Source organism: Quercus robur, chromosome 3 (genome assembly GCF_932294415.1).
Source record: "Quercus robur chromosome 3, dhQueRobu3.1, whole genome shotgun sequence".
Classification (NCBI taxonomy): domain Eukaryota; kingdom Viridiplantae; phylum Streptophyta; class Magnoliopsida; order Fagales; family Fagaceae; genus Quercus; species Quercus robur.
The window spans coordinates 66,809,480-66,834,783 of NC_065536.1; the positions used below are offsets into that span (position 1 = coordinate 66,809,480).

A 25,304-nucleotide genomic window follows, 5' to 3' on the forward strand; every position below is an offset into this window, starting at 1 on the left:
TCATGTGTCTAGATTTATGCGTGACCACGCCATAATTATCTTTTAAATTCAAAATTAGATTTCAATTGTGAGTTAAATTTTTGCCATGTGTCCCAAATGTGGGGATCACTATAAATATCTATCAAAGTATTCATTGTGAATGAATAATTTTCATTCAATGAATGAAATTTTTTTGTCATCTGCTTTAATCCCGATACAATATCTATGGCCAAGATGAATAAAATGCAGCTACATCCCCTTCACTCTCTCTTTCAATATTTGATTGGAGAGAATGGAAAAGTTTCTAGCAATGAGTATAAAAAATCTAAAGTTTGAGATTGATTTGTTTGGATCATTTGATTTTAGTTTTTAATTTTGCTTTGTTGAGTTGTTGAGAGAGAAAGAGAAATTTTTTTTGTTTGTGTGTGAGAGAAAGAAAGATGTATAGTTGACAAGTCGGAGTGAAATTTGAACTAGAAAGATGGAGAAAATGGAAATTACCTATGTAGATAACCCTTAAAATGAACCAAGTTTAGTGTAGCATGTAAATGTTCCATACCATTTGAATGATAAAATGCCTTTGATAGAAGTGAGAATTAGAAGAGGCAAAAGTGAATGGTTTTTGAAGTGGATAGATCAGAGAGGAGAAGTTAGTTCAGTTATTTTCCAGTTAATTCTAATTAAGGTTGTGTTTGATTCAATGGAAAATATTTTCGTGGGAATATTGGAGTAAGGAATATTTCGGCAAACTAGCTAGCTCAGCAACACCGACGAAGATCTGCTTCCACACTCATCTTTGCCAATCTTAATCAAGGTCTGAACCTTTCGATACCCTAATCTCTGATTGAATATTGCGCATTACTTTTGTTGCTGTATTTGTTTTTATTGATTGAATGTGTCAGTTAGGGTTCGGTTTTGGTGTATGATTTAGGGTTCAATTTTGGTGAATATAGGCTTTTGGTGTATGATAACACCTAACCCTACCTTTGTAATCTCACCATTTTATAGTAAAACTTTCTCCTTGACATTACCTATGGATAAGATAGAAAAATTGGATTACAAACATAGATTACAAAAAACAATATAATTAGAAAATTAAAAAGCCTATTTGTTACTAAATTCTGTATTAAAGGTGATCAAAATTTCATACTGTGGCTGTATTTGAAGAATGCAAGGAGTTATTAATCTTTGGTTTCCTCCACTATTTCAAAGTGATAAAGGATGTCTTCTTTTGTTAATAGAGAAAGATAGTATGAACAAATTTTGCGTAAAATACCAATTATTATGAATAAATGTTATATAAAATGCCAAATATTTGTTTGTATAATGATCCTTATCTAAGACTTGAATCATGTGATGCAACATACAATTGTCATTCACACTCACAAAAGATAAGAATTTTTTCTGATTAACTAAATTGTATTTATTGACATGAAGTTAGTATGCTAATTGTTATCCTCTTTATATCTTTAATTATTTTTTTAATGAAATTTTAAAAATGTGTGTCTAAATAAATTAAGAAAAATAAGCTAACAAATAAGTTATTATCCTAATCACACATGTTATAGGCAAAAGTTTTCTTTAAAAAATAATATTTATTTAATAGTCTTCTATTACAAAAACTTCATAATTCTAGATTTCTAGGTTTATAATAATATTTAAAAAGTTTCACAAATATTCAAAATTAATTAAACATGTTTAAAACCCTTTATAAATTAAATTGTTGGAAGAAGATGTTGTTCACAAGGTTGAAGAGGTGATAGTAATTCCAGTGATATTTTTGATAGGATCGAAAACAAAAGAATTGGAGTACTCAAAAAGACTTATGTTATGTTATGAGAAGAACCATAACTCAATCGTGATCCATCAACAATATCAAGTTCAACTACCACCACTGGCATTGAATCTTGCATGAGCTTAGCCTTGACAAGTCATCAATACAACAAACAAAGATATATACTTATAATTAAACCTGTCTAGAATATTAGAACCTTCTTGACTTACTGTACGTTCGTATGTTTCTTTCATGGATGAAATATTATTTTAGTCCATAAATCTTGCCAAAAGTTTGTTTTTCTTTCTAACCTTAAATTTTTTTTTTCATCTTTGAACTTTGTAAAATGTTTATTTTAATAGTTCGGAGAGAAAAATAGGGATGAAAAAAAAATTTCAATAGTTTAAGGACAAAAAAAAATTTTCAATAGTTTGAGGATAAAAAACGAACTTTTTAAAATTTAGGGATGAAAAAAAAAATGTTTAGTAGAGTTTTGGGCCCAAAATAATATTTTACTATTCTTTCTTAATTTTTATGTGTCTCAAATCTTCTTAGATAGAAATTATATGTTTTCTTCTCAAAGGAATTTTATACATATATAGGATATTTATTCTTCTTTTTCTATCTAAAAGACGAGCACATTATGTTGCTGTAATTATAATTTTACTTTATAAAGGTAAGAATTATGAAGAATTGATTGATTTCTGTAGCTATAATTAAGAAATTGAATTAGATATGGATTTTCTTTATAAAAAAAAATGACTGGATGTGACCCGTAAACCATGTGATGATATGTCAATCAGTAAGTTAAAACATACTATGTACAAGCTAGAAGCTTATTAATTGAAAAACTCTCGTTCCATATGAGCTTCTTCCTCCCTTGGCTAGGTCTGAGGGTATAGGTTTCTAACTTCTACGTTACTGCCAAGTAATTGCACTCAAGGTCTCACGCCATTGGGAGGCAATGGCAGAAGAAGTGATCAATTGCTTAGAGAACATGAAGTTGACAGCGGATGAAGAAGTTACGATAACCATCTCTGATGAAGGTCGACGATTGGAGATCGAAAGTTGCACTCTGAGTTTGATTGGTAAGTTTCTTACGTGCAAACCTTTTAACAAGAAGGCGGCGAAAAATACACTTAGGAGAGCTTGGGGACTAGAAGATAAGGTGCAAATAGTTGAAGTGGGCACTAATCTCTTTCAATTCAAATTCAACATAGAGTTTGAATTGGAAAGAATCCTAAGAGGTGGTCCCTGGTCATTTGATAACCAGTTGCTCATGCTCATACGGTGGAAAAAAGGGATGAAAGCGGAAAATGTCCAACTTGAGCATGCTACACTTTAGGTTCAGATTTAGGGTGCTCCCTTTGATATGGTGTCTTCCCAAGTAGCCACGGAAGTGGGTGGTAGGCTGGGTAAAGTAATGGAGGTCGAGAAAAGAAAAAAGCAGGAAGACTCCAACTATTTTATGCGAGTCAAGGTGGCAATACCAATATCTAAGCCTCTTCGACATGGTGGATTCTTAGTAGGATCTAATGGTGAACGGTCGTGGGTAACATCCAAATACGAGCATCTTCTTATATTTTGTCACTACTGCGGGCTATTGGAGCACTATCTGCGACATTTTGCTAACCATTTTTCTACAATAAGGAGTGGAGAAGAGGTAGACTACCAATATGGAGACTGGCTTAAAGCCCAAGGAGGAAGAACCTCATCACCGGTGAAACGGCATCCAGAAAAGAAGGCCGAGACGGGGGAAGGTCAGGGATTCAGGCTAACAAGTCAGTTCAGTGGACCGGCGGCGGAGGAAGGGTCAAATGGAAACCCTAGGGCGACTAAGAGGCGGGTGGAAATTAATGCCCGAGATTCTGGGGAGGTTATGGATATTACGTTACAAAAACCGATGATTAATGCAATAACGGTAACAATGAAGGAAACAACTGGAGGGGTTCAAGGGGAATTAAATAACAAAATGGAGGAAAAATTAGGCTCAATGACAGCACATGAAACCGATGTTATTAAAGCGGGAGTCACGCATGAAGAAGTTTCAGAGGAGGTAACTACGATGGACTACGTGGATACTAACATGCAGGTTGGGCCTCACGTGCCAAAGCCCAAATCAACTTGGGTTAGGTTAAACTGTAAGGCATATGGGCCAGGGGAAAAAGACAGTGGACAAAACAAAATCTGTGTTGAGGAAGAGAAGTGCTACGGAGATAGAAAACAGAGGCAGCCACACAGGTTCTGATGCACAGTCTGGGAAGAGAGGAAAGATGGATACTTGTGACAAAGATGAAGTAGAGATATCAGCGGGGGTGGAGGGTCACCCTTGCCGAAAGCAAAGAAACTTTTAAGTTGGAACTGTCAAGGGCTTAGGAACCTTTGGACAGTTCGAAGCCTTCGCAAACTAGTGAGAGATCAAGCTCCCAAGGTGTGTTTTTTGATGGAAACAAGATTAGACAAAGAGGGTTTTGATGGATTATATGGAGACTTACCATTCCCTAACTGATTTATTGTAAAGTATCCGGATTTAGGGGGTGGTTTAGCACTAATTTGGAAGAATGAAGTGCATCTAGATGTAGTAAACTATACGGAAAACCATATATTGGCCAAGATTGTTGAAGAGAACGGATTCATGTGGTTCTTAGCGGGGTTTTATGGATGGCTGGAGGCAAGTGAGAAGCATAAGTCTTAGGCACCTTAGGCAGATTGTTGATGGCCCGTGGGTGAGTATAGGGGATTTTAACGCAATACTTAAGTCCACTGAGAAGTTAAGCAAGAGGCCTCCACAACACAACCAAATGGATGCATTCTGTGAGGCTCTAGATCATTGCCAATTAGAAGACTTGGGATTTCGGGGATACCAATATACATGGAATAATAAAAGACCCGGGGATGTGAACACCAGATAGAGATTGGATCGAGCCACGACTACATCGGATTGGAGAATGAAGTTTCTGAGTAGCATTGTAACCCACTTATCAACTCATGCCTCAGACCACTTGCCCATTCTTTTGCATGTCCTAAGCTCAAAGCATGTTCAGGTTCAAGGCCGAAGGAGATTTCATTTTGAGGAGTTGTGGCTTTCGCATGAGGAATGTGAGAACGTGATTAAGAGTGCATGGGAAGGAGGTGGGACCGACCCATTTACGTTGGAATTGCTAAGGCAAAAAATGGCTGATTGTGCAGCGGACTTACATGCATGGGGCTCCTCCAAAACATAACCCCAGTTTGAGGAAATAAAAAAGCTTCAGAAGCAGATTAAGCAGTTAAATGCGATGGAGTTGATTGAGGACAACAAAGCAGAGTTTTTGGTGGCAAGTAAAAACCTTGATACTTTATTGCTTAAGGAAGAGATTTATTGGGCACAAAGGTCCATAATTCCTTGGCTGAAACATGGAGACAAGAATACAAGATTTTTCCATTCAATGGTATGAATGCTCTTTTCTACCATAAATTTTGGCATGTTGTTGGTGACATGGTGGTTAATGCAGTATTAGATTTTTTAAATTCTGGTCACGTAGTGCCTGAAATAAACACTACATACATTGTCCTTATCCCTAAGATTAAATCCCTTGAAAAAATGTCTGATTTCAGACCCATTAGTCTTTGTAATGTCATATATAAAATTATCTCCAAAGTCTTTGCCAATAGACTAAAACAAATCCTACCCAATATAATATCCCCAACACAAAGTGCTTTTGTCCCCGGCCGTTTGATAACTAATAATGTACTGGTAGCGTATGAGACACTACACACTATGCATGGTAGGAAAAAAGGGAGGAAGGGTTCCCTTGCGCTTAAACTGGATGTTAGTAAGGCATATGACCAAGTGGAATGGAGTTTTTTAAAGGGGATTATGATTAGGATGGGTTTTCCTAAAGTATGGGTGGATAGAGTTATGTGTTGTGTCACTACACCTACTTATTCTGTTCTTATAAATGGGAAAACATATGGTAACATCACTCCAACTAGGGGACTCCGTCAAGGAGACCCCCTTTCACCTTATCTTTTTTTGTTGTGTACAGAAGGATTCACATCATTGCTTCTTAAAGTTGAAATGGAGAGACGAATACAAGGTGTATCCATTTGTAGAGAGGCCCCAAGAATCACCAATTTATTGTTTGCAGATGACTCACTGATTTTTTGTCAAACTAAACAATGTGAGGTTTAGGTGATTTTTGAGATCTTGTAGGTGTATGCTAAGGCATTTGGACAATGTATCAATTTGGAGAAATCTTCGGTGTTTTTCAGTAGCAACACACCATCAGATTAGAAGGATTGGATTAAGGAGTCTTTGGGAGTGAAGGAGGTGGACCGGTTTGAGTCTTATTTAGGCTTGCCTATGTTGGTGGGGTAAGCAAAATATCATTCATTCCTTAAGGATAGAGTATGGAAAAAGCTTCAAGGGTGGAAGCGTAAGATGCTCTCTAAAGCTGGAAAGGAGGTGTTGATAAAGGCAGTGGCTCAATCTATTCCCACATACTCTATGGGGGTATTTCAATTACCCAAGAAGCTTTGTGAGGAACTTGATACAATGTGCGTGAAATTCTGGTGGGGACAGGTAGGGGAGGAGTGGAAAATCCATTGGAAGAGTTGGAACAAGCTGATTGAAGCTAAAAAAGTAGAAGGGATGGGTTTTCAGGATCTAGCCTCTTTCAATCTAGCCATGTTGGCAAAGCAGGGATGGAGGCTAATACAGCAGCAAGATTCTTTGATGTTCAAATGCTTCAAAGCCAGGTATTTTCCACGGAGTCATTTTTTGGATGCCTCTGCCTCACCTAACCGTTCATTTGTCTAGAGGAGCATAACGGCAACTATCCCAATCCTAAGATTTGGTTGCTGTTGGAGGGTTGGAGATGGATAAAAAATTAGAGTTTACATGGAAAAGTGGATACCGAATCATCCAACAAATGGAGTATTGAACCAGATGAGGGGGGTGGAGAGCGACTAGTATGTATCGGAACTTATAATACAGGAACAGAGAGTATGGAACTGTGAAGTCATAAAGGCATATTTCCATGGTAATGATGCAGATGCTATTCTCAGAATCCCTGTAAGTCATAGACAAACATTAGATGTAATTATTTTGTTACATACAAAGAAAGGTATCTATTCGGTTAAGTCGGGCTATCACGTGGCGAGACAACTCCAAAAAATCAATTAGTGGGCAGAAACATCAACAGGTCCGATCAGAGTTTATGTGTGGACAAAACTATGGAATTTTAATGTGCCTAACAAAATTAAAGTGTTTGGGTGGCGTGCATGCCAAAATATTTTGCCAACCCAAGGCTAACCTTAGGCAACGGAAGATTATTGAAGAGGACGGTTGCATCCTCTGTTCACGTGAGTTAGAAACAAGGGTTCATGCACTGTGGAATTGTGCAGTTGCAAAGGATGTTTGGGCGGGCAGTTTGGTTTGGTTGCAGAAAAGGAGTTCAAACCATCAAGATGTACTTCAGTTATTCCATGAGTTGCTGGTTTGACTGTCCAAATCGGAGTTTGAACTATTCCTGGTTAAGGCTTGGCTGATTTGGAACCAAAGGAACTCGGTAACTTACGGGGGAAAGATTAGAGACCCGAGATGGCTGAATAAGAGAGCGTTGGACTACCTCACTGAGTTCCAACAATCCCAGGTCTAGCTGCAAGCTCGACTGCCACGTTCAAGAGTGAATGTGTGGTATGCCTCGCTGGAACCAGCCTACAAGCTTAATTTTGACGCTGCAATATTCAAAGGAGTTGAAGTGCTCGGGGTTTGGAGCTATAATACGATGGGTAGGGAGAGGTAATGGCAGCTTTGTCCATTAGAGGGCCACTAGTTGAGGATAATGAGGAGGTAGAAACACTAGCTTGTAGACGTGCGATGGAGTTTGCCACTGACGCAGGATTTTCAGAGTTGGTTATTGAAGGCGATAATGCAACGGTTATAGCTTCCCTCTCGCATCCTGGGAATAACATGTCTCGGCTTGGCCATATAGTTTAGGATATCCAGTGGCTTTCAACCGGACTTAGATGGGTTTGCTTTAGTCATGTAAATCGGGGTGTTAACTCTGTGGCACACTTGTTAGCTAGACACGTGAAAAATGTTACAAAGGACATGATTTGGATGGAGGATACTCCCCATCCAGTGGCTGAAGCCTTGTACTTTGATTCCATGCATTTATTTGAATGAATGAGAAGATCGTTTTCAAAAAAAAAATTTTGAAAAATCTAAACCCTATTTAATAATGGGGAATTAATAAAATTAAATATTAAATTCTATCGTTTAAACATAAATTACATCTGTTAGTAAAATTTACATGGATGTAATGAATCCAAGAAACCAACCAACATCCTATTTAATAACCTAGCTATTGAATGAGTTCTGAATAAATAAATAAAATAATAATGAAAAAAAGATTGCAAATTGCAAATTGTAATGGGTAAGCAATAAAAAAATCAATATAATTAAGTCCAGTACATAAAAATCAATCCTCTTTATTTTTTGTCCATTTTGTGTTTATTTGAATAATTTAAATTCAGAAACCAATGTGATAGATTGCAAAATATGTTTGACCATTTTGGGTTCATTTCCCAGTCAAATGCAGCATTTATGCATTATTTTTTGTTAAACTAGAGATTTTTGGAGTTTGGATATTTGGTTGAATGAGTTAGGGAAGCATTTAGTTTAGAAAGTTTAGAGGCTTCAATGTAAGCAAATGCAGGTGCTGTATTGATCTGGAAGCAGTTTATGCTTTTAAATAAGCAGTTTGTACTCTCTTGAACATTATACTAATTTGTGTTATTGTTGTATCTCTAACAATAATGATTTATGCAAGATCCGTAATCTTAAAACATTAAAACCAAGAAATAGGGCACACACACACACACACACACACACACACACACACACACACAACCCTAAAGACTAAGTAACCCCAATAAAGGAAAGAAAAAGAAAGCTTACCTTAGCATTTGTATAAAAGATTCATCCAAAGAAAGCTCATGCAAGATCCAACTATTGTTATTGTCTGTTAATTTTTAGACCCCTGAACATACAATGTTTAACCTGATTTTACTGTTAAGTTGTTACTTAAGTCAATTATGTAGATATTAGGTTAAACATAAATCAATCATATCATGCAGCAGAAAATTAAATAAGACAGAGATATGATGACTCAGGAAAACCAATGAAACAAACCAGTTTCAAGGTAAAAAACTTGGAGGGACCAATCCGAAGAAGAACAATCCACTATATCAAATAGAAGTTTACAGTCAAGAATATTTAATTCGTAGTAAATTCAACTGTAATTATCAAACCTAACTTTGAAACCCTTAGACTTCTTTGATGTAGATCTATTCCAACATGAATCTCCAGTTCACGCTTTGCTCTTCAATACACTTAATATCTGAAATTTGGGTTGCAACTTTGTTCCACTTGTACTTATGGAATAAGATTGATCTTCGGTAGATATGCTCGAAAGAGTAGAAGGTACAAAATCTCTCAGATCTCAAATGAGTATCTCTCTAAGACTTGAAAATATGCTTTAAGGTTTTCCTTATATACTAAATAAATCTGGACTGAAACCCTAAATGTTTAATGGGCTATTGGGTTTGATCAAAATTCTTCATAATCACATCGATCTCTATCGGTTGAAGCTTCTTCTCAATCAATCGAGCTAGCCTGATTTTTAATTCCTTTTCCTGCAGCTTGTATGTTCTTAATTTCTAATTTGTAACACTTTAAGATATGTCTAATATTGCTCATAAACACTAAGATCTATACCTAGATAAGTTTATGTACACCATTTGCCAACAATCAAATCATTTAGAACCTAACCTTATCTTTAGACTTATCATTCTTATAATAGAAAGATTTTTAAATCCTATTCTTCTCATCATTTTATTCTTTGTATCCCAAACATCCTTAGCATGCTTTTTTCTTGAAGCATTGCCTTTCCAACAACCTCCGCTGATGGTTCACTTGATACGAGAGCCATTAGAGGAGACCCTCTTCAACCTTGTCAAGAAGAGCTGAAGCTCTTCGTAGTTTTCTTCTAGATATGGCCCTCTAAATCCTTCCCAAGCTTTCAAAGGTTTAGTGTTGGGTGCGTAAAGATCGTGTTTTGGAATAAAACAGTCCCATATGTTTGTATTCCTATTACCTTTGGGTAAAGGTAAACATGAATTAAATGTTCGTTTGTGGGACAAAACCTGAAACTTAGAAAGCATGAACTTTTTATTTGGGATGTCATACTCGTGTCGAACACAAGACACATCTAAGACATAGTGTCCCAGGTTTTTTTTTTTTTTTTTTTTTGTGGAAAATTGCACAAGGTTGAGGCACTTATCTTTTATTTCATTTTTATTTTAATATTTAACACTTATCTAGTTATCTTTTATTTACTCTTTTAGATTTTATTATTTGGTTTGTATTCTAGCGAATTTCTAAATATAATATATTAGTCATGAATTCACTTTGTTATCTTTTATTGTTCTTAAATTGATATATGTTAAAATGAATACTTAAAAATATTTAATAATTTATTAATATATTGTAGTTTATCTTGATTGTTTCTTGGATTCTTAAATTATAGCTAGCTCTCTAATCTTCTGACTAAAATGTTTAAGGGCTTGTGTAGTCGGATATGTGACTAATCGTGTATATATATAATATACTTTCTAATTGTATTCTTTGTGTATTATGAATCTGTTAAGAAAAAGGAGTTGCAAAAAGATAAATACTGTGTTTTTAAGTTTTGGAAAAGTTTTGTTTTTTTTTTTTTAAACAATGGTTAGTACCTTATCATATAATATAAACCCTTCCTTCTAGTACTACGCTCACAATTACAGAGTCACGAAATTAACCTTCAAACACAAAACACATTTTGGGAAACAAACACAGCGAGCGGAGAGCAAGAATCAAACCATGGCAGCTGCATCATTATCTTCATCGTCGTCAACACTTGAATGGCCAGGCGAGTTCGTGTTTGATCCAGTAGACGAACTGCTAGTGATTCACTATCTTTATACCAAGGCCATAGGAATTTCCTACTATGAATGCCCTGAAGAAATTCCGAACGCAATCTTTACGGCACTTAAGAACCATGGGAGATATGGGAGAAGATGGAAAAAAGCTAATAACTGTGTGAGGAACAAAGAAGATATGTTCTTCTTCACAAGATTGAAGAGGGTATGTTCCAACCGACGTTACAAGTAATTATTAGTATTTAGAGAGCAATGATTTGTCATCTCATATAATTGTACATCTCACTAATTAAATCTGAATACTTTGGCTCGGCCATCTCTTACTATCAATCTTAAGAGGAGTCCAACTATCAGGTTATTGAATAATTTTTTCAACCATTATTGACTACCCTCATTGTCTATCCCACCACAGTAGCTGAAATAAAAATAAACAAGGAAAATATCGTTACACAATCATTATTACACACTTTCTTTGAAATATTGTTTTCATTTTAGTTAAAATTGTGAAATAATAAAATCATATATTGAAAATACGATTTCTCCATTATAATTGAAATCATGATTTTAAAGCACAATTTCAATTTTCATTGCAGTGTGTATAGTGAGTGTGCAGTGCAAATTAGCGAGTGATAATCACTACTCAGATAAATAACTGATGTTATTAGCAAACTAAGACCATCAATTATTTGAAAACATAAAATTGCGGAGACAACACCAGGATACACATTCCCTTCCAATGGCTCCCATTTGTTCACACTCATCAATACATTTTGGACCTAAATAAATGAAGGGCACGGAATTTAGGAGTCCAAACCCACTTAAAATAGTGAGGCCTGTACCACCCAGTTAGGCCTAAACAGATAAATATTTGTTTAGAGAGTGGGGAAAACAAGTCAGGCTCAAGTCCAAAGATTCGAATAGGAAGGGAATGAATGAAAGTTAAAAACAAGCAGCATTAATGGTTCTTCTCAAGTCCGTCCAAGGACAATTTTTTTTTTTTTTTTTTTTTTTTTAACACAAGGATATACACTGCTCTCTCTCTCTCTCTCTCTCTCTCTCTCTCTCTCTCTCTCTCTCTCTCTCTCTCTCTCTCTCTCTCTCTCTCCTGTTCTTGTTCTAATCTCTTTTCCTTGATTTTTTCCAAATCCCCTCATCTGGAAGTTCTCTTCCTTTATATACTCCTATGCTTCTTGCATCCTAGCCCTCCATCTGCATCCCTTTAAGTTCTCCACAAGACACTTGTCCCATTAGACTCCTGCTGAAGGTGGTAGAAGGGGCTATTTAGCTGTGAATCTACTGTTCATGTGCCATTTTCTCATCAATACAACTAATAAAGTTGTTACCAGTTATTTAATGCAAAGGTAGTAGGTAAGCTTTCACAAGAAACTTCTTTCAAATACCTTAACTTTCTCCTTGAACGTCATTCTCTCCACTTGGGTTTCCAGGAGATATTTTGTTCCTTCCCTCCTTCTCTGCGAGCAAACCCACTCCTCGGGTTTAAAGTGCTTCCACCTAATGAACGAATAATGGTCATAGCGGTCTTAGTCTTCCTTGGTCCTCAGGTCCCCATAATAAATTTTAATGCATTATTAATATTTAAATATTATTTTTTAACTTTCTATATTATAGATATTTTTTTGGTTTGAAAATCATTCTTCTTCTTTTATGAGATGCAAGTGTTAGTTTAGTTCTTATATTTAGTTTTTATTAACATTTATTTTGCAATTTGTTAAAAAATAGTTATTTTGACACACTTGATAATTTTTTTTTTAGTCATGAAACAGTTAAAGGTTTAAACTGGATTGAATTTTTTTTAGTTCAATATTTTGGAAGACTTTTAAAAGGTGGAGGAAAGAAGGCAAAACTCACCCATATTTTTTATTTTAAAAAAATCAATTATCTTTCTAAATTGTTAAATCATACCTTCTATAAATTGTTTGGGACATACAGGTCCGGCTGCACGTGTGTTACTACTTGCTATCTCTCAATATTGTGGTTTTTTTTTTTTTTTTTTGAGAGAGAGAAATTCAACTTATGACGTCCGTTCGATGATAGTTCTTTATCATCAGACCAAGACATCAATCGATTTTTAGTATAGGCGGGGATTAAACCTCAAACCTCTTATTTAACCATAGAGACTTTACCAATTGAACTAACTCGAACTCAATCAGCTTTTAGTTTCTATTTCTTAATTAAACAATATCATGGTTCAACTCATATTTTGATCCAAAATAATAATAATAATAATATAGGCACTATACGCACGCTTTATTACCTACAATTCTACACAGTACTAGAGCAGAGTTCTCCATCAGAAACCAAGAACGATAACAATCTTCTGACTAAAATGTTTTAGGGTTTGTGTCGAGGGATATTTGACTAATCCTATACTTTCTAACTCTAATTAGAGTCGGTTAAGATTTAGGGCTGACTCAAGTGCCATTTTTTTTTTTTTTATAAATCTTTTTTGGCAAGGAATCCGTATCCGTACAGAAAAGGAACGAAGTTGCAAAAATACATATAAATTAATACTGTGTTAAACCTATCCTACACTCACACAAAGCACATTTTCAGAAACACAGCGAGCTGAGAATAAGAGAGAGCAAGAGTCAAACAATGGAGGCTGCATTATCATCTTCATCTTTATCCTCATCGACGCTTGAATGGCCAGGCGGGTTCGTGTTTGATCCACTAGACGAAGTGCTAGTGACTCATTATCTTCATCCCAAGGCCACGGAAATTTCCTACTGTAAATGCCATGAAGTAATCCCAGAACGCGATCTTTACGGCACTGAAGAACCATGGCAGATTTGGGAGAAGATGGAAAGAGCTAATAACTGTATACGAAACAAAGAAGAGATGTTCTTCTTCACAAGATTGAAGAGGGTCTCTTCCAAGTCCAACCGTTGCAAGAGAAGCATCGGCAAAGGTTGTTGGAAAGGCGATGGAAATTCCAGCGATATTTTTTACTGTGTCGACCAAAACGAAAGAAAAAGAATCGGAGTGAAAAAGACTTACCATTATGAGAAAAACAACGTCAAGACCGACAAGTCCAAGGCCAAGGATGACGAAAACAACCACCGCTATCGCTGGATATTGCATGAGATTAGCCTTGATGAGTCTTTACTACAACACGCTAAGGTACTTACTAATCATCTCTAATTTCCTTTTCTTTCTTTGTGTTTTCTTTCTAGAAAACTTCTAAATATGGAATATTAGAGATTAAGATGATAATTTAAAGTGAGGCCTTTTCACATATGATTAGTTTGGTTTAAGTTTAGTTTCTTGACATACTTTTCTTTTTTTTTTTAAAAAAATATTCTTGACATACTATTTTTCTATTTCTTTGTTTGTATTTGTGTCTCATATATCTTCTTTTCTATTTTTTTTCCTATATTATTATTATTTTTTATTTATGAATATTATTTAGGGTTTGGTTTAAAGTTACATTCTTTATTTGTGTCTCATATATCTTCTTTTTCTTTCTCTTTTTAATACTACTTTCTTAATTCTCATTTTTTGTGTGCAGACAGGAGATCTGGTGATTTGTAGACTTAGAAGACATTCTAAAAAAGAAGAGAGTGTGTCAAGTCAGAGTATAACTGTCATAGATCGTACTGCAAATCTGTTAAATCAGACTATAAGTGTACCAGATCATACTCTAGATCAGACTACAAACATGTCCAATCAAATTTCAAATGGACCAGATCAAATAGGAGAATATTGGTTGAACCGTCAAAATCTAAGTACAGATATATCAAATCAAATAGGAGAATATTGGTTAGATTATTCAATGACAGATTTAGGAGAAATAACAATTAATGGGATTCATAAAACTTGACCCAACCTTTGTAATCTTACCATCTTCATGGTAAAACTTTCTCCTACTTGTGGATGTATGCCTTAGACCGAACCATGTACATCGTTGTATTTTATTTTATGTATAATTGTTTATTTTATTTTTTATTTTTATTTTGTATAAACTCATTGCAATAATTAATAACACAATATACTTATAACAATAACATAAAAATAATGGGTTACAAAAATAATTCAAATAATTCTAACCATTACGATATGTGATGAATTTTCCAAGACAGACTACAAAATCAGTTAATAAAGAAAACAAAAAATGGCAGTTGCAATTTAATCTATGGCTTCCACATTCCCCTCTCGGGACATTGCAAATCCATCAAGCTCTAATCATATATTATATAGAATTACTTTCTTTTAAAAAAAAAAAAAATCGATTTTCTCCTCTTAAATTACTGAGTCATCAAGTAGGTCCACTAAATTAAGACCTACCACTAAAACATCTAACAAAGTTGTGTGTGAGAGAGACCAAATTGAAGCTTTTCCATTACAACAGTGCATTCTTCTAACACACCTGATAAAATTGAAATGGTACAATTTTGAAATACAATATGAGCTCTTAGAATTTGTAAAAAAACTTCTGTTTTGATCTTATTCTTTTCTCTATTTCCCAGAGCTGTTATTTTAATGGAAGAATCCACCAACGGCTTGGAAACTTGAACCATCCAATTTAAACAGCAGCACCAGCTCTGTACTGCCTGAATCCAAAGATATCATCTCAAACAATTTTTATGAATATCCTCACTACCCTCATTAATATACAGGGTTTCCATAGTCAATCCAACAGTGCAGCCCTATGATGTGGAAGTTGCTGCAGCCTTCTGAAAAGTTTAAGTAATATATGTGAGGCCCAAGTCAAAAAATGGCTTCTTCAAAAGGGGGGAAAAATTGAAGATAAGATACATAATAATTTTGGTCTATCACAGTTACAGTTCATGCTCATTTCAAATGCTAAAAGAAATATTTAGAAATAAAATCGAAGGGTCTAAAGGTGTTGATTGTTATTGTTATTATTTGATTTGCAAAAAGGGTCTAAACTTGAAAGCCTAAACGTGTACTAGAATAACTTGGGGGTGGCAGAAGTCGAATATTGCTTTACAGGCAGATAAAGAATAGAAATGAATGGAATGAAAAGAATCCTTTCCACTCCATCAACTGTTTGGAAGTTGATTGATCTACTAGTAAAATTATCTATTTGTTTTCTTTGCATTCCTTCTTTAAAAATTCCCAAACACATTGGACGAAATGCACCATACTCCATTCCATCCGTTTTATTATTTTATATAAATCCCTAACATAGTGTTAGTAATGTGAAATGCCTAGGTTTTATTTCATAATGTGGCAGCATAGCCTAATGCCTATTGAATAAAATAACATTTTGTCTATAATGGCTCAAGTTATGCAGTAAACAACCATGTTTTTGTAAACATGCTCTGAAGAACATTCGTTTTCTCAAGAAAAAAACAATCCATGTTTTACCTAATTAGTGGATGAACTTTCCTTTCAATTCAGTCAATTTCACAAATAAAGGAAAAAATATCACAAACAGAATGGAAATATTACCCGTTTTTGCTCTTCTATGTTTGCCTTTATTAGGGAATAAATGGCTACACCCGCAATTGCTATAATAGTACCAATTCCAGTTTGTGTGGATATCCTATTGCCTGTGAAATTTGAAACCATAGGGATATGACATCAAATCTAAAATTTCCAGTACACTGAATTTTCAGAGTTGCTTATTTAACACTGCATATAATGTCATAAATAAGCAATGAGCAATTACCGAATACAACAATAGAGAATCCAATGACAAAAACTCGCTTCAATACATTTCCAACAGCATGTGTAAGTGGTGCAACACGTTCTAAAGTGTTAGTAGCAACCTGCAATGTAATTTCAAACCTGAAGTTAGGAAACAGAAGAATGTGCTCCAACAAAATACTTTATCCGGGGCAGAGGAACCAAAAAAGGTTTCAGAAATACCAAACTGCAACTGTTAAGTGCTGATTGATTTTGTTGGACTTTATTGATCGTGATTGATGCTATTAGAGGGCTTTCAGCTTTGATTATATTATATTTTTATATCCATATATGATGCAATCTCATTATGAATTTACTTTGTTTACATTTTTTTTATGTAATTTGGGATCCTATTCAAAGGGCCCAAAATTCACTATTGTAGGCAGTTGATGGATTTTATAAAATTTGGGTTGGAAGCTTGCTTCAAGTGCTTGGTGGTGATTCTAAGCAAGCCTAGATGGTGATTCCTAAGTTCCTATGCTTCTTCCATGCTTGGTGCTGATTACAAACAATCCTAGTTTGTAATACCTAGGTTCTATTTTTCTATTTTCATCGCTTTTCCTAATACCTAGATCCTATCTTTTTTTTTAAAAAAATTCTTATTTTTGTTTCCCAAATGCGAGTCCCATTTTTAGAGTTTATTTTCCTGCATAACGCTTGAGATATTGAGTCATATTGTGTTTCTATCAGACACCTAGACAAGCACACAGTTAAACAACCCAAAAAAAGGCACATGTTCAACAACTCATCCATGGTCCATTCAAATGCAAATTTATGTACAGTGGAATATGAAAAGATAAATGCCATAATTTAATGATGCAGCTTTTCTACTTTATAACTTAAGTCTTTTCAAATGATAGCATTCTTCAATATCCACATTGATTGGTCATGAAGAAGTAGATGAGTAAGAAGAAAACCAAGTACTAATGATCTGATGAGGGGGTAATATCACAAACCCAGATGAAGGTTGAAACAAATTGAAAGGCTGAGAGGTAAAGTCAACATCAACATATATCAAACACAAAGATCTCATATACCTTTAGATTAAAGGAGCAGTTGAATATGGCATGTTCTATAGCATACCTGATTGTACAGATGATAAAACATGCCAATCCAGAACAGATCAGAGACGAATTTGTATAAACCCACTTTGGCAATAGCGTCCCTAAAACCATATTGCATTAGTTGGGGGCCCTCAATCTGAAAGGAATCCAAGTAATCCCACGGTTATCTGTAATAAACTTTGATTGAAACATTGAGATAATAGATTAACAAAACTTTATACAATATTCAAGATAAAATTAACTCACAATAATCGCTGGCGGGATGCAAACCAAGAGAGCAATAATTGAAATATAAGCATACACATTTGTACTGTCCATTCCTGTCTGTTAAAAATAGAAGGATTAATTAGACAACTTGGACTAATGGTCAATGGATGTAGAAAGAACTAGAAATGTATTACCTCCACTTAATTTATCCCAGAATTTTTCACACAATAGTTGCTCGGTTGGCTAATATATGAAATAGCTGTGGTTATTGGGATTATAGAATCTTGACGTACTTAAAGGTTGAATCAAATATAATAGTTCCCTTCCAAATACCTCATCCGTCAGGTGAAATTCTTAACTTTGTTTTACATTGCATTGTTTACAGTAAGATTCTAAAAGGTGTTTGATAATCCTAGGAAAGAGACAAGAGCACATTGTGTTTTACATACAATTAACCAACATTGGCTATGTAATCCTAAAGATATCAATCAACGCAGCTCAACAACACTTTGTCACCTGATGCAGTTACAAAGGTGTAATTTAACACATCAAACATAACTCTATTTAGGAAAATTTCTGACTAGAGCTCACATAACTTGTTCCATACGAAAGACACTTTTTAAACTTGCCTTTTGCCTTGCAGAAGAAATTCATGATTGCAACAGATTTTGACACAAGGATATGTTTATAGCCAACAGAACTTACAAACATTTGCTTTCTTAGACAAAACCCTTGTATCACTATCCACCTTCATGAACTAGGCCAAACAGCATACAATAACATGAACCTGGAAACTAAGCTCTAGAACTTATAAGATTAGAACAGAACTTATTCCTAAGCAAGTACCATGTTTTCTGAAAGTGCTTACCATTGCTTTCTTGGAATAGATACTCCTGTAGGTAAATGCTATGTTTGAAATCATTGCACTGATGAAACCAGTCCAATTGAAAGAAAGTTCAGTCAGTGATGCCATTGATACACCTGCAATAAAAGTTACAGACTATATCAGTAATGGTTGATGAAATATAAAAGCTGATTCTATACTGTATTCAGATTTAAGTAGTGAGCTGGCATTGCCAAGGTTGAGAAATTGGCTGCAGATGCATATCCATAGATGCACTCACGCACTGCATACAAACATATATATATATATATATATATAGTGCACAAAACCCCCATTTCTGCGGGGTCTGTGAGAGGTGATGTGTGTGTGTGTGTGTGTTCTGTATGTGTTTAGTTCTTGACAAGATTACAGGCAGCATCAGTAATATCTCCCACATGCCAGATTTATGAAATCGAACTTCTGTCCTTTCAATAAGAGAAGTAAATAGAAGGGAGAATTTCAGAGTCCAAAGAGTTACCAATAACAACTGGGGCCAATGATAGCCATAGGGACAAAGGAATTTGCTGGCCTAAAACAAACTGAGAAGCAGCAGCATTGAAGAATGGCTCCAAGGCTGCAGAAAATACATCAAGACTAGTTAGGAACTAGAAACTATCATAAAATTTACTGTCTCTCACCTTCACCAAAAATGTTGAGTATTATTGATCAAAGAGGCATTATCATGACATCTATATTAATTCAGATTAGTGTAATGGAATTAAATGAAAGAACAAGTTACAGAGAAACTAAAATGTATGTCAATGAAAAAAATGTATGTGGTTATATCTACTTGCAGTTGCTTTTCTTAGGAGCTTCCACCAATAGGAACCTATGCAGGAATACATTTTCATTACATCTTTAAGCACACATGGTTGATCATATACACCAATGAGTGCCAACAAAAATCAACCCACAACATTGTCATCATCAAGCCAAGGAGGCAGTTAAGAACCGCAACAAAATTTTAATTTTGACAAAGTAAGAGAGCCCCAGCTGCAGAACATCCAATCCGGTGAGTAAAATGACAGCTGGACACAGTCCTTTCAACTTGAACATATGATGCTGGTGATTTGCACCAAAACATTATAACCCTCATGCTTAAAAATAAAAAAATAAAAAAAAAATGTTGACAGACACATGGATGCACACACTCAAAGATATGTCCAAAAGGACTTTCATCAGGCCAATAGATGTAAAATACTAATGAAATTAGTAAAAGAAGCTTTTTCCTCAAAATTTTCTACCTTTAATGGTGTGTGTGAAAGATACTGCGACAGCTGCAAATGATACATTAGACATGACATGTCCAAGGGCATGGCAGAATGCAACTGGAGTCAGTAGTACCAACAGCTCCTTATTAATTGGCTGCATACAGGGTAAGACAAGTTCATTATTGCATGTACCTAGAGAAGAGAAGATAGCCAATGCAGAAGTTGAAACTTACAGCACGTTTTGGTAGACCAACACCCCAAGAAACAAGACAGTACACCACTCCAACTAGGAGATGTACTACAGAAACAAAGCTGCAAAAGATATACAAGATTTTCAAATTGTCATATGGGGTGAGATTTTTCAAAAGCCACAACAATTTCAATATAATGAAAATGAAGCATTGTGAAAGAAGCATACTACGGATATGGGAAATAATTGTAGACTTTCTTGTTGAGTATATTGAAGATGACATTTAGGAAGTACCTGCATAGAAAACATGGAATTGTATAACATTTAGAGATTAAGTGCAATTGTTTAGTCAGTGAATTGGAACAGCTTAATGTTAGCTTACAAAATCTCCTCCTTCATTTCATTAGGGCATGTATGATTCATGCGCTTTATAGTAAATAATTGACAGCACAACCGATGAAAATAAAGAAAATAACATGATTAGTGAGTGCAATATACATTTTATTCAAGTGAAAAAGGAAAAGGAAAGAACATTTAAAAGTACATTGCAATGTGCATATACTCTGAACATAGTAGTATGTATATTTAAGGCTGCATTGACCCCTTGCACCCTCATATGGTTTTTTCACCCAAAAACAAACCATGAGAATTAGTTAAAAATTGTGACATTCTGTTAACTGAGTCCTCCATTACAAATTTAAACAATTCCAAACTATTGCTATACCCTTCAAAAAATTCAACTGGGCACCTAAGTTCATAACTTATTGTGAACAAGCAATGTATCAAGTCTAAACACAAAAATGTACATACTATGATAGCTTACCACATAAAGAAAAAGAAACCAGTAACCAGTGCAGGATATCTCTCAGCAAAGCTCTTAGAAGGCTTGGCATACCTGCTATTTCACATATGACTATCAATTATCAAACAAATACAGATCCCAAAATAAAAATCCATACTGGTTGCTAAGAATTACAAGTGAAAAAACCAACAAAAAAAAAAAAAAAATTCCCTTTCTTTTAGTTTTTTTCTCTGCATCCAAACTTAGTCTTAAGTACTAAATAAAAGAAAATTGAAGTGATGAATTAGACCCGTCAGCATCTGCGGTTGTGGCGGCCACAACCGGAAATTCAACAGAGCCTCGCCGTCTCAACAATTCACTCAAACCAGAAAATCTCAAGGCCTTGCCTGAGAATTCAACAGGTTTCTGAGGTCCCTGGTTCTCTGGCAGTGGAGAAAAGGCCAAGCATGTGGACTTAGAACCCAGTGACCGAGTCTTGAGCACAACATGATTAGTTGTAACTTTCTTGGGTGACAAGTATAATGAAGAAAATCTTGAAGTTTGGATTGAACATTGAAATGGGTTGGTCACTAAAGCCATGGTTTGCAACAAGACACAAACTTTATGGGATTTTGATAAGGAAAATGGTTTGAGGGGCTTGAATTCTTAGTGGGTTTTCTGAGTTTGGAAGAATACAAAGTACAATGAAATTAAAGACGTTGAAAACAAGAAACTGTATGCAGGGGATAAATTAGAAAGAGTACTATTTGGTTTCCTTGTTTTTAACTAACAAAAATAGTAGATATTATAACTATAGAAAATCCTATTTGTTGTGGATTTTTCTTTCTTTGTGTTCTGGTAATGAACTAGATTCGGAGAAAACAATGGGTTTTGGTTTGAAAAACCAGACAAAATTAAGGAGGGAATGTAGTTGAAGCTTAAGGAAGTGAAACAGAAACTCAAAAACAGTTTCTGTTACAACAGGAATCTATGAAAAGCATCAAAGTTTGAGACTTTGAACTTTGAGTACTAGTTGCAAAGAGCGTATGGGAGTTGTTGGGGACAGTGATCATTGGGTGATGGACTTTCAATAAGAGAGAGACAGAGAGAGTGAGTGTAACATGGGGTAGTTGTTTTTTATTCTTTTCTGTTTTCTTAATTTCCCTCTTAAAATGGTATCTGCCTTTCATTGTTTTGTGAAGAACCGTTGTTTAATAGGAGTTAGGTGACAAGGTTGTTGTTGTTGTTGTTGTTGTTGTTGTTTTTGTTTTTGTTTTTTTTTTTTTAATACAATTAACGTCTTTGAAGTTTGAGTTAATGTCAATTAGGTACAAGATATTTTAAAACTAACCAACTTAACTTCTACTCACCGTGACAGAGAGAAGAGAAACAAGTAATGGTTTAGAGGCCAAATTATTAAATTTTAAAAAGTTTTAAATCTGGTTGATATTAGTCCAAACCTCAAAAGTGTTAACTGTATTTTACCTTAATTTTTTTATACATCCAATTATACATATATTAGATGCATGACATGTTCTCTCTTAAATAAGTCCAAAATTTAAGTTTCATTAAGTTTATAATTAACCCTTAAAGGTTGGTTTAATGGCTAATTTATTTAGATTAAATTCTTCGAGTGTATTGTGTGGGTGGATAGAGAATTTCACATCGTATTTGACAAATAAATCATGAATTTTGAGTTTATACATATATCAGATGCATGACATATTCTCTCTTAAATAAGTCCAAAATTTAAGTTTCATTAAGTTTATAATTAACCCTTAAAGGTTGGTTTAATGGCTAATTTATTTAGATTAAATTCTTCGAGTGTATTGTGCGGGTGGATAGAGAATTTCACATCGTATTTGACAAATAAATCATGAATTTTGAGTTTATAAATGATTTATCAAACACTCTTCTATTTTCCCCCTAAAAAAACCACTCTTCTATTTTATTTTATAATGGAAAAGATTTTTCTTAAGCATTTTATAATTAAAAGATTTAATGCGTTTTTAGAACGCACAAGAGGCACTGTCTCTTGCAGGGTCAGCCTTTTGGCTAATGATTCACCAATTGCAAATAGACATTGTGGGTTCCCACCAAAGGCAATGTCTCTATCACTCGACTCAGTCATTGTCATCATTGTCATCAATCATCAGAAGTTTATGAGCCTTGAATAATAGCAAAAATAATCTGAGTAGTAAAATAAGTTAGCAAAAATAATCTTTGTCAAACGGACACGTAATGTCATTACTCATTTCAACTCTACAGAAGTTTATGAGCCATTGGACTAGAAAAGTTATTCCAATAAAATAATTTTGATGCCAAACAAAGTACCTCCATTATTGTTGAATATAACATCATGAATTGCTTTTCTAAGAATCTGATCTTGATTTTTGCTTAAAGCAAGTAGAAAAAGTAGTCTTCTTTCGGTAAGGCAAGGCTTTTGTTGAGTAGTTTAGTATATGGACAATATAAGATCAGTTTTAGACACGTGTTACGTTTATGTCCTATCAAATGTATTGGAGTTCTAAATGGACATATTTAGAAGCATGAACATTTCATTTAATATGTTATACTCATGTCATTCTGGTCATTTTATGTTATAATTTTCTAAAAATTATTCGTGTACCTATACAAGTCTCGGTCCATGCTTTTCTAGAGGACATATCACACAAGCCAAAGCCCTTTTGTTAAATAATTAGTTGAAATGCTATATAGCCAGGTAGCAGAACTAATCAACAATTGCTAGGAAAATAGATATTAGAATATATGAATTGAACCTTAGTTGGAGACTGGGTTGTGGAAAATATGTTGGCCCATGCTGACAATTCGAAGTGTTGGTTACAACTTTTGAAGGTTAGTTATTCAGTTAATTATATCACAATATTTTATTGTATGGGTTTACAAAGCCTTTACTGTATTATTATAGTAATAATAAAAGGGCCTGTGATGCTTGACGCATGCAATGGATGGCCATGCTGTTGGCATTGTCAGCTAGCGTCATTAGCATGCCCTGGTGGTCATTGTCAATTTGTCATCATTCTTATCCTTATTATACAAACATTTGCATTATTGAGATGATGAGATTTCAACTTTCAAGGCCATAAATGAGAAAGTGATAAGAAAACTGTGCTAGTTGTGATTGTTGCTATCATGGACTTCATTTCTATTGCTACCTATAACTAGCCAAGAAAAGGATGTATACTTGAAAACAATTGTAAGATTTTTCTTTTCTTTTTGTTTTGGTTTGCAAGAGGCTTAATTGGAGTCTGTAAATCTAATACTTGGTTCAAAGACTTCTCTTCCTTCATAAAACATAGAAATCTACAACACCTTAATACAAAACTACAGCCTCAAACTAGTTGAAACATTCATAAGATCTATCTTCTCCAAAGAGGCTCTAACTTTGATTATAACTAGTCAGTACCCTGTACAATGTACAAGAATTTTAAGCATAATACGATTTTCTCTCTTTTATTTTTTGTCTACATATGAATTTGATAATTATTGTAATTATAATAATAATTTATTAGTCTAAATATGAAATTTTGTTATAATGGTAAATATTAATAAGTATTTATTATGTTTGTGGCATTTATTAGTTTATATATAAAAAATTTAATAATTATGATCATTATTAATAAGTAATTATTATGATTGTGGCATTTTAAGAAAATATCACTTTGCAAGATTCTAATGGGGGATTTAGTATATAATAGAATTTAAAATCGAAAGCTTTATAAGACCTCAAAACTCAAAAGCTTATATTTCAAAATACTATGAGGTCAATCAAAAGTCAGTTTTTTTTTTTTTTTTTCCCTGTCTTTATCTCCAAAAATATAAAGTCCATTTTTTGTATTAACTAAAAAAAAGTAGTACATCTTGAGTCAAAGGAGACTCAATCAAATGCATTCATCCTATTAAAAAAAATGCCAATTAATTAGTAGTAATACTTTGTTTTATAAAAATTAGTAGTAATACTTTAATATGAAGTCCGAGTGTGATGAGGTGACAAGTTAATTGAAGAGACTTCTAAGTAATGTGTCAAATGGCATAACTTTAGACTCTTTTTTTTTTTTTTTTTTTTTTTTACTCAAACAATAAATAAAAGAGAGATAAAATCATATTGCCCAAAAGAGGGAGCGACAGGATAGGGATGGGTTTTGTTCGTTCCACCTTGTCTTGCCCAATGTTGTCCCTCAACTCTCTCTCTCTCTCTCTCTCTCTCTCTCTCTCTCTCTCTCTCTCTCTCTCTCTCTATATATATATATATATATATGTATGTATGTATGTATGTATGTATGTATTTATTTATTTAAAGTATTTATATATAATTTTTTTTGAGAATACATATATTTTTTATTTCTGTATTTATATATATATATATGTATTTTTTTTAATACATAAACAATTAATAATTTTTTTTTAATTCCTTTGAAATGTTTCAAAATTAATCATTATACTTTTAGTAGTATAAAAAAAAAATGCCATTGCCATGAACTCTTTCTCAGATTTTGAGTTAAGACTTTTTAATAAAATCTCAGTAATTTTAATAGCAACAAAGAAAGGAAGAGA

The 25,304-nt window shown here is 34.2% G+C and overlaps 2 protein-coding genes across 3 annotated transcripts; one reads left to right on the forward strand and one right to left on the reverse strand.

Annotated features, from left to right (window-relative positions):
• The first annotated feature begins 2,717 nt into the window (after nucleotides 1-2,717).
• On the forward strand, nucleotides 2,718-3,098 carry LOC126719976 (uncharacterized). The gene has a single exon (XM_050422467.1). It carries the CDS (start codon nucleotides 2,718-2,720, stop codon nucleotides 3,096-3,098), a length of 381 nt encoding a protein of 126 aa, XP_050278424.1.
• Nucleotides 3,099-14,963: 11,865 nt separating this feature from the next.
• On the reverse strand, nucleotides 14,964-21,898 carry LOC126719001 (triose phosphate/phosphate translocator, chloroplastic-like). Of its 2 annotated transcripts, none has more exons than XM_050421471.1 (12): nucleotides 21,040-21,898; nucleotides 20,772-20,846; nucleotides 20,177-20,242; nucleotides 19,992-20,070; nucleotides 19,792-19,912; nucleotides 19,026-19,121; nucleotides 18,533-18,645; nucleotides 17,704-17,781; nucleotides 17,477-17,593; nucleotides 16,377-16,476; nucleotides 16,157-16,257; nucleotides 14,964-15,414 (listed from the first exon to the last, which is right to left on the reverse strand). In XM_050421471.1, exons 1-12 carry the CDS (start codon nucleotides 21,327-21,329, stop codon nucleotides 15,388-15,390), a joined length of 1,263 nt encoding a protein of 420 aa, XP_050277428.1. In that variant the 5' UTR covers nucleotides 21,330-21,898; the 3' UTR covers nucleotides 14,964-15,387. The 2 variants fall into 2 exon arrangements, with proteins under 2 accessions (XP_050277428.1, XP_050277429.1); XM_050421472.1 differs by having other exon boundaries at nucleotides 20,772-20,843; nucleotides 21,040-21,896.
• Nucleotides 21,899-25,304: the final 3,406 nt, after the last annotated feature.

Coding starts and splice junctions, on each gene's coding strand:
- LOC126719001 (XM_050421471.1), bottom strand. CDS start 21,329: ATGGCTTTAGTGACCAACCCATTTCAATGTTCAATCCAAACTTCAAGA. Junction 20,847..21,039: donor ACAACCGCAGATGCTGACGG/GTCTAATTCATC, acceptor TATGTGAAATAG/CAGGTATGCCAAGCCTTCTA. Junction 19,913..19,991: donor TTGGTCTACCAAAACGTGCT/GTAAGTTTCAAC, acceptor CCCTGTATGCAG/CCAATTAATAAGGAGCTGTT.
- LOC126719976 (XM_050422467.1), top strand. CDS start 2,718: ATGGCAGAAGAAGTGATCAATTGCTTAGAGAACATGAAGTTGACAGCG.